At 54.4% G+C, this 13,246-nt stretch overlaps 1 protein-coding gene across 6 annotated transcripts in view; it reads left to right on the top strand.

Annotated features, from left to right (window-relative positions):
- Positions 1 to 8,150, top strand: part of PPP4R1 (protein phosphatase 4 regulatory subunit 1) — a 49,027-nt gene extending 40,877 nt beyond the window's left edge. For all 6 annotated transcript variants that reach the window (XM_042239354.2, XM_060405240.1, XM_027961087.3 and 3 more), the window contains exons 14-20: positions 16 to 201; positions 1,211 to 1,372; positions 3,592 to 3,692; positions 5,477 to 5,597; positions 5,708 to 5,842; positions 6,169 to 6,310; positions 7,031 to 8,150. In XM_042239354.2, the coding sequence (XP_042095288.1) occupies positions 16 to 201; positions 1,211 to 1,372; positions 3,592 to 3,692; positions 5,477 to 5,597; positions 5,708 to 5,842; positions 6,169 to 6,310; positions 7,031 to 7,194 (1,011 nt within the window). In that variant the 3' untranslated portion in view covers positions 7,195 to 8,150. The remainder of the gene's footprint in view (positions 1 to 15; positions 202 to 1,210; positions 1,373 to 3,591; positions 3,693 to 5,476; positions 5,598 to 5,707; positions 5,843 to 6,168; positions 6,311 to 7,030) is intronic.
- Positions 8,151 to 13,246: the final 5,096 nt, after the last annotated feature.

The following is a 13,246-nucleotide window of genomic DNA, read 5'->3' as shown; positions in this document are numbered from 1 at the left end:
CCCTGTCTCGTTTAGGACGTGGTGCCCCAGGCCCTGCTTGACCAGTACCTGTCCATGACCGACCCCTCGCGGGCGCAGACCGTGGACACCGAGATCGCCAAGCACTGCGCCTACAGCCTGCCGGGTGTGGCGCTGACGCTCGGCCGCCAGAACTGGCACTGCCTGCGCGAGACCTACGAGACACTGGCCTCGGACATGCAGGTGCGGGGCCGCCGGCCAAACCTCGGGGCCGGGGCACAGGGCGCTGCGCAGAGGGTCTCCCTGCGGGTCCAGGCTCCTCCCTCCACTCGCACATCGCGCCTTCTTTTGGACTATACCCCTAAAATCTGCCTCCCATTTGAACCGCCGACGTCCCCAACTCACAGAGGTGCTGGCGCTGTGGTCTGAAATGTATGTGCAGATTAATTCTTAAGAAAGTGGGGCCCTTCCCCCAGAAACAGTAGCAGAAATGCTTCCTCCACACAGCCGGTGACCCTGAGCGGTTTTCCGCCTTTGTTCCCCAGCCTCTCGTGGCTGTGGTGACAGTGACGGGACAGCTCTGAGCGGAGCACCCTGCCCTCCTCCATGGGGGCGCACATCGCTGCAGGCACAGCATTCTGTCTCAGGAAGAGGTCCTGGTGTTTGGGAGTGGGGATAAACCCCTTGTCCTAACCAGCTTCTCAGCAAGTAAAGTTTTAAGCAAAATAAAAAAGTAAAATTTTAAATCAAGCCCACATGAAGATAAATAAGGTTTTGACATAAAGTTGCCTATAAAAACAGGGCATTCCTGTTCAGTGGTTCTTTTCCAGGGCTGCCTTCAAGAGATTTCCCCAGTCTTGTATTTCTTTAATGGCCAGTTCCTTAAGAATATGTTTTGGGGTTGTTTTGAATCCAGGGTAGACCGTGTGGAGCCAGGAGGGGTGCACCAGGAGGTTGGGCCCCCCGTGCTCCGAAGGCGCGCAGGCGGCTCCACCGTGCTCGCCAAGTGTTGTGTTCCTTCCTGAGTGAAAGGGGGAATGATACATACTCTGAGGGACTTGACGTTCTTCTGCCAGTTTTTGATAGAAAGTGAGCATTTTAAACTGGGTATCTATTATTACTATTTTATTTTGATTTCACTTGAGGTTAATAACACTGTTCAGATATAAATTAGCCTTCGTGTATTGTCCGGACGTCAAAGCACCAGGACTTTGTGTTCAGCTCACTAATGCCGCCGTCTTCACTCGTGCAGTGGAAGGTTCGAAGAACGTTAGCCTTCTCCATCCACGAGCTCGCCGTCATCCTGGGAGACCAGCTCACAGCTGCAGACCTGGTCCCAATTTTTAATGGATTTTTAAAAGACCTCGATGAAGTCAGGATAGGTGTCCTGAAGCACTTGCACGACTTTCTGAAGGTAACTTCTAAGTCCTTTTACATTAAAACACTGGCCTTGCACTGTAGATTTAGAGTCTTGACTCCACGCTGCCATCAAGATAGGTTCCCTTGTGTTCCGTGAGAAGTGTTGCCATGAGCTTGATGGCAAAAGGTGACTTAGAAAAGAGTCCCACTCTGATCAGTTTTGCTGGTGTCACTTTAGTGTTTAATTTAAAAATCACACTGAGTTTCATTTGAAAATGATGTTAGATCACAGTTACAAACATTAGTACATTTTTTCCTCAAACGTTACTGAACTGACCACACAGAAAGTCCTGTAGACGTTCAGCCTTCTGTGTTGTGTGGGAACTCTGAGAGGTCCCCTTGTCCTCCCCATCTGACGTGGACCGTGGTCTCCAGTACGAGAGCACTGACGGTAAATGGTTTAGCCCTGGGCAGCTACCGTAGTCCTAAGTCTGAGGTGTGGGAGAATTGTAATCACAGTTTCTCAGAGTGTCCCGAATTGTCCCCTCTCGACTCAGACCCCAGTGGGGAATCACACGTTGCATTGAAGTGTCTCTTCAGTCCCTTAGATCTAGATCAGCCTCCCTGACTCCCACCTTCAGTGGCCTGGGCCTGTTTGAAGAGGCTGGGCTGGTGGTCTTGCCGAATGTCCCCAGTTTGAAATGTCTGAGCGCTGTCAGCTAGTCAGATTCAGTGTCACAGGTGGTGCGTGCAGAGGCACGGCCTCTCTGCATGGGTCCTGGGTCTCCTCTCAAGGGTAACACGGTGTGGGCTCCTGGGGCCCCAGTGGTGCTGAGTCCAGACTCCTGGTCATGGGTCAGCGCCTCTCAGTGGGCAGTGCATTCAGGCTCTGAGCATCTCTCCCTGCTGCTTCTGTGCTCGCGTATCTGTACCCAGCTCCCCCCTGAATCACTTATGACCGTGTGGATTGTAAAATACCAATGTTCTATTTTTGTAACTCTTTCTATAGTTACTAGTATCTCCTGTAAAGATAACCTTTTCCTTCTCTTCCTCTGCCTTTTTGGAAGTTTTTTGGTTTTTTTTTTATAGTATCAGTGTGGACTCCAGAATTACCTTTTTATTCTGTGTAACAGAATCCATTTCTGTTGTTTGTTTGAAGCGTAAATTTGGCAACTGAGAGCCCTTGAAGCCACCTCCTGTGTCCTTTCTGCCCCTCATTTCCAGGCCCATCTCACTTTCAGGCCCGGCTTCTCCTGTCTCCCTGGCAGCCCTGGTCCTTCCTGGGGAGCCTGGGTGTCTGGAGCTGAGCTCCAGGCTCTCATTCTCAGGGGACAAGAGCTTGGGGAGGGGGTTTGAAAAGGCATTTAGTTTATATGGTGTCTTCACTTCCAGTCCAATACCATTTCCTCTCCTTTCTTCACACTTTTTCTTTTCTTGTGGTAAAAGCTCTGTTTTTTAGCATCATTGCCATATTTAGTCATTTGCTACTTTAGTTGAGCAAATGAAAGTTTCAGAATTGCTCCAGTAATAAGTCCAACATGAAACCAGCCACATAAGGGTCAGGACTTCCTTCAGCACATTGTCGTTAGAAAGTACTCTGTGAAGCTAGAGAATCGGAATACTGAGTTTAAACTTAGACTGTTTCTTTGTGACTCAGATGGTAAAGAATCTGCCTGCAGTGGAGGAGACCTGGGTTTGATCCCAGGGTCAGGAAGATCCCCTGGAGGAGGGTATGACAACCCACTCCAATATTCTTGCCTGGAGAATCCCATGGACAGAGGAGCCTGGTGGGCTACAGTCCATGAGGTCTCAAAGAGTAGGGCACAACTGAGCGACTAATAGACACGTCAACTTTTAGAGGTTGCCCCCTCATTGACTATGAAGCTACTTTCAAATATTTACAGAACCGTTATTGGGGTAAATTAGTTTTTTTCAGTCAAGTATTTATGAGCACCTACAGTGTGCCGTCACAGTGCCGTGCACTAGGCACAGACATGTGAGCAGGAGCACGGTGCCTGCTCGGGGGCGGCCTGGGGTGGGGGCAGGGCTCAGCGGAGGCCAGAGGAGGCCATGTGCTGGCCCAGGAAGCAAAGACGAGGACGGGAGGACTCCTGAACGGTGGGTGGCGGAGTCAGGAGCGGCAGGCCTCAGCCGGCGCTGGAGACGGCCTCTGTCCTCCCCCAGGACTGGCGCGCGGCTCGCAGCTGCTCAGCAGCGGGCGAGGGAAGCCGCCTCCGCCTCGTCCTCGTGAGCGCTCTTGTTTTGTTTCTTCAGCTTCTTCACATCGACAAGAGAAGAGAGTACCTGTATCAGCTTCAGGAGTTCTTGGTGACTGACAACAGCAGGAACTGGCGCTTCCGAGCCGAGCTGGCCGAGTGAGTCCGAGCGGCCTTTGGGGTGTTTGGGGGTGGGGGTTGCTCCCCCCTGCCTGTCCTGGGTTTACTGCCTCGTCACCGCGTGGATCCTCACTTCTGTCTGGCGTCCAGCTCTTTTCATGAGGCTTGTGATGTGGGGTCTGACTGGCAGTGAGTTCTCACAGATTGGTTTTTTTTTTTAAGACTCTGTCACTGTCGTTTTTTTAAATTGTGGTAAAATATACACAAGCACCTTTGCCGCTGGCACGGTGCCCCCACCGTCCCGTTTAGAGCGTCTCTTCATCCGAGAAGGACGCCCCGGGCACCCACAGCCCGGTCAGTCCGCTGTGTCCGTACATTTGTGAGCAGCTCCTCCGGGGCGACCGTGTGAGCCGCAGGCGGGTGTGCGGCCCCTTCGCATAGCCGTGCCGTCATGCTCTTCGCGGGCAGCTGTCGGAATGCCCTTCCCTGTGACGAGTGTGCACCGCTCTCGTGAACACACCACCTTTCAGTCTGTTCCCCTGGCCGGGTTCTGCGTTTTAGCTGCTGTGGGTGCTGCTGCTGTGAACACCCATGGATAGGTGGTGGTTTCAGGTTTTTGAGGTGGACGTGCTGGGTCATCCACTGATTGTGTGTTCATTTGATCGAGGAACCGCATGGCTGTTTCCACCACGGCTGCCGGCTCTTGCATCCCCACCAGTGACGGGGGTGCCCGGGTTAGGGGCGCATTTCCCACGCTTCCCTCTTTTTCCAGTTGTAGCCAGTATCGCCGCAGGTGTAGAGTGGCACCGTGGGTCTCGGTGTGCGTCTCCTCAGTGATTAGTGATGCTCACCTTCTCACGTGCTGTTGGCCACTTGCACCTATTCTCTGGAGAGACGTCTTTTTAAGTCCATTGCCTGTTTTTCAATTGGGCGTTGTCAGAGGTCTTTGTCAAATATTCTGGATTCTGGGCATTGCCTGCATTTTCAGAAGACGCCTTTGCCTGGGTGTGGGGTTGGGGTATTTATTTCAGCGCATTCCAGAGTCACTGACCCGGGCTCTGTCCTGCCCGGCCTCCTCCTCTGCAGCTGGTGTGGATGCGGGGCGTCTGTCCAGGCAGCGGACGCCACGTCAGGTGGTGTCACCGTGTCACCTTTGTGCCTAGGGCGCTTCTACACAGTGTGGGCTGCCGTTGCGTTTTGCTGAGGGTGGGGACTGGGGGCCTCCTCTACCCAGAGCCCTCCCAGCCCTGGGCTGGGGTTGCCACCTGTGTGGTAGAGGCTGCCCAGTGTGGGGCAAAGGGAGGCCCTCTGCCCCCTTGGTTGGGCCTCAGTCCTGGGGAGGCCTGTGTGCTGGAGCCCCCTGGAGCCCTCACCCTCCCTGGGGCCATGTCACTGCCTGGATCCGTGCTCCATCTGGGCAGTGCTCCCCACCCCTTTCCAGCAGGACGAGACCCTTGCTTGGCATCAGCCAGGGGTCTCGGCTCAGGAAGCTCCGCCTGGCCTTCTGGGCCAGCTTCCACGTGGGGCGCTGACAGGCTTTGCTGCCTTTCCATGGAGTTGGGGGCTTGAGGCTTCTGCTCATGAGGGCATGGCTTCCTCCGCTTTCCCAGGCTGGGACAGGGTCTGCAGGGCACCTCTCCCGGGGTCCGCGTGCCCTTTGATGGGGCATCTCGTCGCTTTGTTGTTCACCTGACTGTGCACGTGACCCGCCGTGCGTTCCACTCTCAGACTCAACCAGGAAAAGCATGTGCTGCAGGCGAGCAGCCGTCTTTCAGGCTGGCGGGGGGGTTGTGACTGCATTTTTGTCTCTCATCGTTCTGCAGGCAGCTCATCTTGCTCCTAGAGCTGTACAGCCCCCGGGATGTGTACGACTACCTGCGCCCCATCGCCCTGAACCTCTGTGCGGACAAGGTGTCCTCCGTGCGCTGGATCTCCTACAAGCTGGTAGGTGGTCGCGTTATTCAGTGATGAATTCCAAAGGAGAAACGGGGCCATGGAGCAGCCGCCTCGGTGAGGCTGGGCAGCGGTGTGGCTCACCCGCGTGTCCCCCGCAGGTCAGCGAGATGGTGCGCAAGCTGCACCGGGCAGCGCCGCCCACCTTTGGTGCAGACCTCATCCAGGAGCTGGTGGAGAGCTTCGGCCGCTGTCCGCGGTGGTCCGGGCGGCAGGCCTTCGTCTTTGTCTGCCAGGTGAGGGCCCCCTTCACTCCCGTCCTGTCCCTGAGGGCAGAGCTTTGCTATCTGGGCACCCCACCCCCACCCCATCCCCCGAGCTCCCAGTAGCGCCCATTGGTGCCTGGAGTTCCCAGGTTTGTGAAGGTGAACGTGTTGCCAGGCCTCTGCTGTGCATCTCTCGGGGACTTACTGCATCACGTTGAGTTCCTGAGTGCCTGGGATATTAGTTTAAAGGTAGTCGCGGGACTCAGAGGCACTTCAGCGGTTTCTGAAGGGCTTCTTGAGCTGGCATTCCAGCCTGGTTGATGGAGCCAGCAGCTGACGCAGGTCTCTGTCCCCAGACCGTCATCGAGGATGACTGCCTGCCCATGGACCAGTTCGCCGTGCAGCTGATGCCACACCTGCTCACCTTGGCGAACGACAGGGTTCCCAACGTGCGCGTGCTGCTTGCGAAGACACTGAGACAAACTCTGTTGGAGAAAGGTGGGCCGGAGGCCTGAGCAGGAGGGCTGGGGTTGTGGGAAAGTCTGACACTGAGTCAGGGGCGAGGAGAGGGACGCTGAACTTTCACCCACCTGTCCCACATGGCCTTGTCTTCATACTTTGAAGTCAGTAGTGTGGCCAGTTGGGTATCCAGTGAGGACCATGCCTTCGGCACCCACCTGACCTCCATCTCAGCTTTGGGGCGGGAGGCGCATGTGCGTCAGGTGGAGGACGTGCCCTTATTGTCTGCTTTGCTGCAGATTATAAGCTCCTCCCTCAAGACTCAGGCTGTTGGACTGCCCCCACCCAAATGCCTGATAAATGTCCCTTGAACGTGTGAATTCGTGAGCAGGGACAGGTAGAGTTTTGCGTAGACTAACTTTGAAATAGAACGCAGGGGCCTGTACGTTGCTCCCTGTTTCTCCTTTGGAATTCATCACTGAATGGTTGGAGAAGACTCTGGTTCTCTTTGTGTAGGTAGTTTGTATTTGGAAAAGTTTTTCCTCTACCTAAGTCAAGTAATGGCTATAACAAGCACCAGTTTCAATATATTTATTAGCATTGCTGCCATTAGATCTCACAGGATTTAGTCTGTTAGAAAAACAAGGTAAATTTTTGATTCTCTTATATTCGGGTGTTTTCCATAGAACATGAGTTCTATGGATCACTGTCGGTCATCCAGCAAAGCTAACTCTGATTGTCTGCACTTCCTGTTGCCAGAGCACTTCCTGGCCTCCGCCAGCTGTCACCAGGAGGCCGTGGAGCAGGCCATCATGGCCCTGCAGATGGACCGCGACAGTGACGTCAAGTACTTCGCCAGCACCCACCCGGCCAGCACCAGGATCTCTGAAGACGCCCTGAGCACAGCCTCCTCCACCTACTAGTTGGCGTGGTCCCGGGGGCCTCCCGCGCCCGGGGAGCCGAGGTCCCGCTGGCGCCCACGCGTGGCCAGGACAGCCTTGGGGCCCGTCCTCCCGCGACACTCGGCTGCAGGTGCAAGTTGCCTACACCGATTCCAGGGATTCTCAGAGTCAAGAGAAAGTGCAGTCAACGCCGTTGTCTCGTCTTGACTTGAAGGGAAAACACTTTTCTCAGAGGATTATAATTGTCACCGAAGCCTTAAATCCTTCCGTCTTCCTGACTGAACGAAACTTGAATCGCCCAGCGTTCTCCTCGGAAGGGATGCGACGCCGAGGCCTCTTTGCTTCCCGCTGGTTGATCTCACCACCGCGAGACGGAAGTGCAGCCAGAAGGCGGAGACCGCCATCCGGGCTGGGCCGAGACCGCCAGCACCAGGCCTCGCCGTGTCCACGCGGGCAGGGCCCTGCGGGGGCTGCGGCCGCCGCCCCGTCCAGCCCAAAGTATGACTAGTTTAGCCGTGCATAAACGGGGAGGAGATATTTTTTGGATTTCTCCTGAGGGCTCAATGCTAACACTACGTGGAGCTGATTGTGACTCTTAAATGCAGCATATTGCTGTGCACACTCACAGAGTCTGCCGAGCATCCGTGTCCTGGTTTCTTCATGCTGGTCATGACCCGGAGGAAATTTATTAGCACGTATTCTGTATGTCAGGTGTTTTTAACTTGATCATGATCGGCTCTGAGGTGCAACTTGTCTCACATACTGTATACCACCGTGCCCCCGGGGAGGGCCGCAGTCTGTAATCATGCTCTTGGACTGTTGTGCACAAGTTCTCTTGTCCAAATAAAATTTATTACTAAGATCTATACAGAGATGGACACACTTCTGACTGCTTTCTAGAATAAATGCAATTTGTGACCTGTATTAATGATTTTAGTATAAAATGGGAAAACTGGATTAAAATATTTGTCTTTTAACTAGTTTGGTAACTTCTTTGAAACTTGTGCACACCCTGGGCCGGTAGCAGGGCCTCCCCACTGAGGGCGAGTATGCACCCCGGTTCCCACCCCCGACACCGCCTGGGGGAGGGTCTTCACTCCCAGGAAAGGCCTCTGAGCCCAGGTCTGTGCGTGCGAGGGGATGGTGAAGCCTGCCCGCCCCACGTCTGGCAAGTGAGATGCCACATGGACAAGCTTCGTGAAGGCTGTGAGAGATGCTTGCTCGTGGTTTCCGTTCTGTCTTCTCAGCTGGTGGGGACTCCCCAGACGTGTCATGAGCCCACTGTGACCTCAGACCTCGGGGATCCACAGGCTGCTTCCTGCACTTGTCATTACAGATGAGCCTCTGGTTCCTCCTCTTTCATTATAACTGGATGTTTGTGCTCTGGGAACGTGTGTGGGCAGATTCACGGAGACGAACAAAAAAGTAAACACACAGGTAATGTGTGACGCAGGTAATAAGGGCAGAGCCACAGAGTAAAAAGCGATGGGGGTGGCGGGCAGGCATTAGGGGAACACGTCTGTGTCAGTGTAAGAGTAGAGACGGAAGGAGGTAAGGTCTCTTGATGTCAGCCTAGTTTCTGAGATGCATGTTCTCTGCTATTAGGCTATAAAGATATACTGTCCCTTCCCCCACATTTCAGTTCCGTAAATTAATTAGAATTCTACACTAGATCAAACCAGTCAGTCCTAAAGGAAATCGACCCTGAATATTCATTGGAAGGACTGATGCTGAAACTGAATCTCCAATACATTGGCCACCTGATGCAAAGAACTGACTTATTAGAAAAGAACCTGATGCTGGGAAAGATTGAAAGCAGGAGGAGAAGGGGACGACAGAGGATGAGGTGGTTGGATGGCATCACCAACTCAATGGACATGAGTTAGAGCAAGCTCTGGGAGATGGTGAATCAGACTCAACTGAGCAACTGAACAACAGCTATACTAGTAGCTGCATTTTTTTTTTAAGCAGTGGCAAGAAGAACAGTCCGTTATGGGGTGAAGAACCTGGATTTAGGGTCAGCTAGAGCATCAGCCAGCTCCTCCCGTGGCACTGGGCCATGTCCTCACCGTCAGGTCCTGAGCTGGATTCCAGGGGCCTCCACACAGCGGGCAGGGGAGGACACCTGAGTGATGGTCAAGGCTTCTCAGCGTGGGCCACCTCCGGCAGAGCTCAAGAGAAGGTGAGGTTGGCCCGTGAGCTCCTGATCGCGGCTTTCTCTAGTCACCCTTAGGGGTGAATGGAGCGGCAGGTGGAGCCTCTGAGGACGGGAGGACACCGGCCCCCAGGGGCAGTGAAACCCAGCGGACTCAGAGAGTGACGCCTCTGTGCCTCTTCCAGGTCCCCCAGAGGCTAAAAGAGACCACAATCTGGTAAGTACCCAAAATGAACAGGATTTGTGCTGGTGGCATTTAGTGTTGGGCGGCTCCTTGCGGGAGTAATTCTGTGCTGCTGCGGGACTCTGAGTGACCTGAGTGAACAGGAAACTTTTTCCAAATTGGAGCCTCCTGCTTGGCCAGTGTCCTTGATTGTCACCCCTCCTGCAGACCCTTTGTCACCTGCCTCCCTCCAGCCGGGCCTGCTCCCAGGTCCCCCGTGTCCCCAGTGGGGAGTCCCCCTTGAGCCTCTCCCAAATACCTGAGTGTCCCTCCCTAACAAAACCCACCACCCAAGGCCACCAGCCCTCTGTGACTCCTAGAGGCTTGGGGGTTGCCTTTGCGCCTGTGAGCTTCCCCTTGAAGCCCCCGAGGCCCTTGTGGTGCCAGAACCCTGCAGTCTTTCTGGAACTCTCTGGAACCGTGAATTGGTGAGGGCTGAGTCCACAGCCGGCCTGATGACGCAGCCCACAGGGTCCCTCCCACCTCTGTGCGGCACTGGGTGGGCCTGCTCCTGGCAGCCCGTTCCCAGCGGGTGGGCGCCAGGACCCTGGGGGGTGGCGAGGGGCAGTGTGTTGGAGATAGGGAGCAGCCGATATGAAACTGACCCCAACAGGAAAAGCGCTGTGTCTCAGGCACCGGCTGCCAGCACTGCTGTCTCTGAGGTTCCAGGAGATGGAAGCAGTGGGCAGCGGGAGGAAAAAGCAGAGGAGCCCAGAGTTGAGCCCCTGCCTCCGGAATGGTGGGAGTCCTCCAGCCCAGAGCAGGTGAGCCTGGGAGCAGACGTGGGGGAGCAGGCCTTTGAGGCTCCCCACCTTCGCCTTTGTGAACGCGTCGAGCCCCACGGGGCGATGACCTGCCAGGGTCGGAGCTGGACGTGGGGTAGATGACTGTGGGGAGGGCAGTCCAGCTCTCACCCTCCACCAACAACTCCAAACTGGGGGTTTTGTGACCGCTTGAAAGTGAGGGTTTTGAGCCAGTGGAGATTTGACTTTGAGGACATTTTGACTATTTATAAACAGAGTTCCTACTGTGACCCATTTTTGTTGAAGGCCTCTTCTGCCGTGAACCCTACAGTCAGTACTCTGCAATGTTTACGTAGGGGACTAACCGACTAGTTTTAGTCCGATCTTACGAAAGTTGTTTTCCTTTTAAATTTTTTTCCTAGAAAACCTAAGTGATCAGATTTTAGTCCCAGGAATGTTTTACTGCACTATTATAGCTTGATTTCTGCTGAATCTTTTTGAGGACACATTTTGCTGGTTTAAATTTGACAAAATCAGACACAGTTTTAGCCTAACCACGTGACTCTTTCACCTTCGTCAGCTGTGTTTCATGTTCAGGAGTCAGCGGTGGTGGTTGATTGGCTGCAGACGTCTCCTGGGGGGACTGGTGTCTTCAGATGCTCCATGGCACAGGCTATCAGCCACTCCTGCACTGGGCGACCGCTCATCCCAGGGTGTTCCAGCGAGAGCGGATGGGCAAAGGGTGATATGAGGACGGCCTCACAGCGAGCAGTGCCAGGCCCGGAGGGCATTCCCTGTGGCTCAGACAGAACAGAAAGAGACAGTGGAGAGTACGTGCCTGTGCACGTGCAGGTGTGTGTGTGTATAAGTGTGTGGGTGTGTACATGCTCATGGTGAGGCTGCCACCTGTCTTTGATGGTCCTTCATTTGGAGATTTTTCTGGACTCTTAGTGTGTTTTGGCTTTCAAGTATCTTGAGTAGGTGATTTAGGACAGTGCTGCTCAAATATCACTGTGCATTCAGTCACCCTGGAGCCCATGAAAATACAGCCAGTGACCCAGCAGGTCTAGGTGAGGCCTGAGGCCAGTGCTCCTACCAGAGCAGGGGGACCCCATGGCTGTGGGGTCCTGCCTTGCCCAGATTAACACTCTTTCCATAACTTTCTTAAGTCTCACCAAAAACGACTGTTCCACACTCAGTATTTGCATTTTATTTCCTCAGTCGCAAGTCAGTGCTTTGAGACGCTCTGGGTGTCACGCCCATAGGCGACAGGTGGTCACAGCCTCAGCAGCTGCGATGGCAGTGCAGAGCTGAGCTGCACGTGGGTGAGCCCAGAGCCTGGGGTTCCCAGGGCTGCCCTCCTGCAGGCCCGGTGGACACAGTGGGTGAGAGCAGAGGGGAAGGATGTCTCCTATTAAAGCAGCTTCTCTGGTGCCTGAATATAGCCCCCAGGTGGCAGCGTCAGCCCTGGTGCGCCTGCTCAGTGGGTGTCCCCACGCTTTTACACGCAAGGCCAAGAGCCAAACCCGGTCAGTTGTAATCCATTCTGCTCCTCCAGGCCCACCTGCTCGAGCCGTCAGCAGGCCATGCAGTCACCATCCTGGGTCCCCCCACCTCCCTCAACCCGTCTCCCCCAAGTATCACCAGCTCTGACCTGCACACCGCTAGGGACCTATTTACCCTTTTGTATTAGGGTCATCAGCCCAGTTGCTACTTGAGATGCTAAGGCAGCGCTAAGTTGCTTTCGTCTTGTCCGACTTTTTGCGACCATCCCCTGCCAGGCTCCCCTGTGCGTGGAATTCTCTAGGCAAGGATGCTGGGGTGGGCTGCCATTCCCTCCTCTAGAGCATCTTCCCAGCCCAGGGATCAAACCCGTCTCTTAATGTCTCCTGCATTGGCAGGCGGGCTCTTCACCATCAGTGCCATCCGGGCCCTTAAGGCAGGGCACGCCAGACTGAAAATAAACAGAAAAGGACAGGAAAGCCAGTAAAGACAGCTTTTGAGGTCACTGCTTTAGGCAAAAAGTCTCGGAAAAAAAAAAAAAAAGATACCCAATGAAGTGTGGAACAATCTTACATTCAAATACTAATCACGGTTGACCTGAAATTCCACTGTAACAGGGCGTCTGTGTACATGGCTGCCTCCTGGTAACGCCAACTGATGTCAACAGACAACTGGGAGCCACACCTCTGCTTGGGGCCTCTGTCCCCAGGGGGGTGGACCGTGTGTGCTGTGGGCGCCACGCCACCAGCCGAGCTAAGGTTTCATCCAGAGAACGCGCAGGCCCTTCCGCACTGCTGCCCCTGGTGTGAAGCCCCCAGCATCGAGTTAACCTTGCAGCAGTAGAGGACACACTTTTTTATCCCCACGTGAGAAGCAGTGGAGTTTGGGGTGGGCCCTCCTTTGGAATGCTGCCAATACCCCCTCCACCCTGCAACCCCCAGAGGGCAGCCCTTGATTTCTCCAGTTGCAGCCAGGATGTGCAGCGCTGCCTGCAGCTGTGAGGCCTGGGACACTCAGCTCAGAAGAGCACCACGCTTGTCCGTTCCCCCCACGCCCAGCTGTTCCGATCTTGTTGGAGGTTGGGGCCCAGGTTGTCGGTTGGTGCCAGCTCATCCCCTCTCAGACTAAGGGGATGTGCAGTATCGGCAGCTACACCCAGGGGCTCTGAGCCTCGGTCTTGACTCCGGCCCCAGATGGAGAGAGGTTTGTGCACAGCCCTGGCCTGAATTAACTACAGCTTCAGCTCTCCCAGAAATGAATCTTAAACCAGTCAATCAGGAAGCGCCTGACAATGCCCGACATCTCCTAAAGGCAGGTACACACCTCATTTCACTGTGCTCAGCAAATTTTTTTTTTCTTTAACAAATTGAAGGTTTGTAGCAACCTTGAGTCAAGCAAGTCTATCCAATAGCAACTTTTAAAGATTAAGGCATGTATGTTGTTTTATGC

Source organism: Ovis aries, chromosome 23 (genome assembly GCF_016772045.2).
Source record: "Ovis aries strain OAR_USU_Benz2616 breed Rambouillet chromosome 23, ARS-UI_Ramb_v3.0, whole genome shotgun sequence".
In the NCBI taxonomy this organism is placed as follows: Eukaryota; Metazoa; Chordata; class Mammalia; order Artiodactyla; family Bovidae; genus Ovis; species Ovis aries.
The sequence above is the reverse complement of the archived record's forward strand: the minus strand, read 5'-3'. Positions and strand labels throughout refer to the sequence as shown.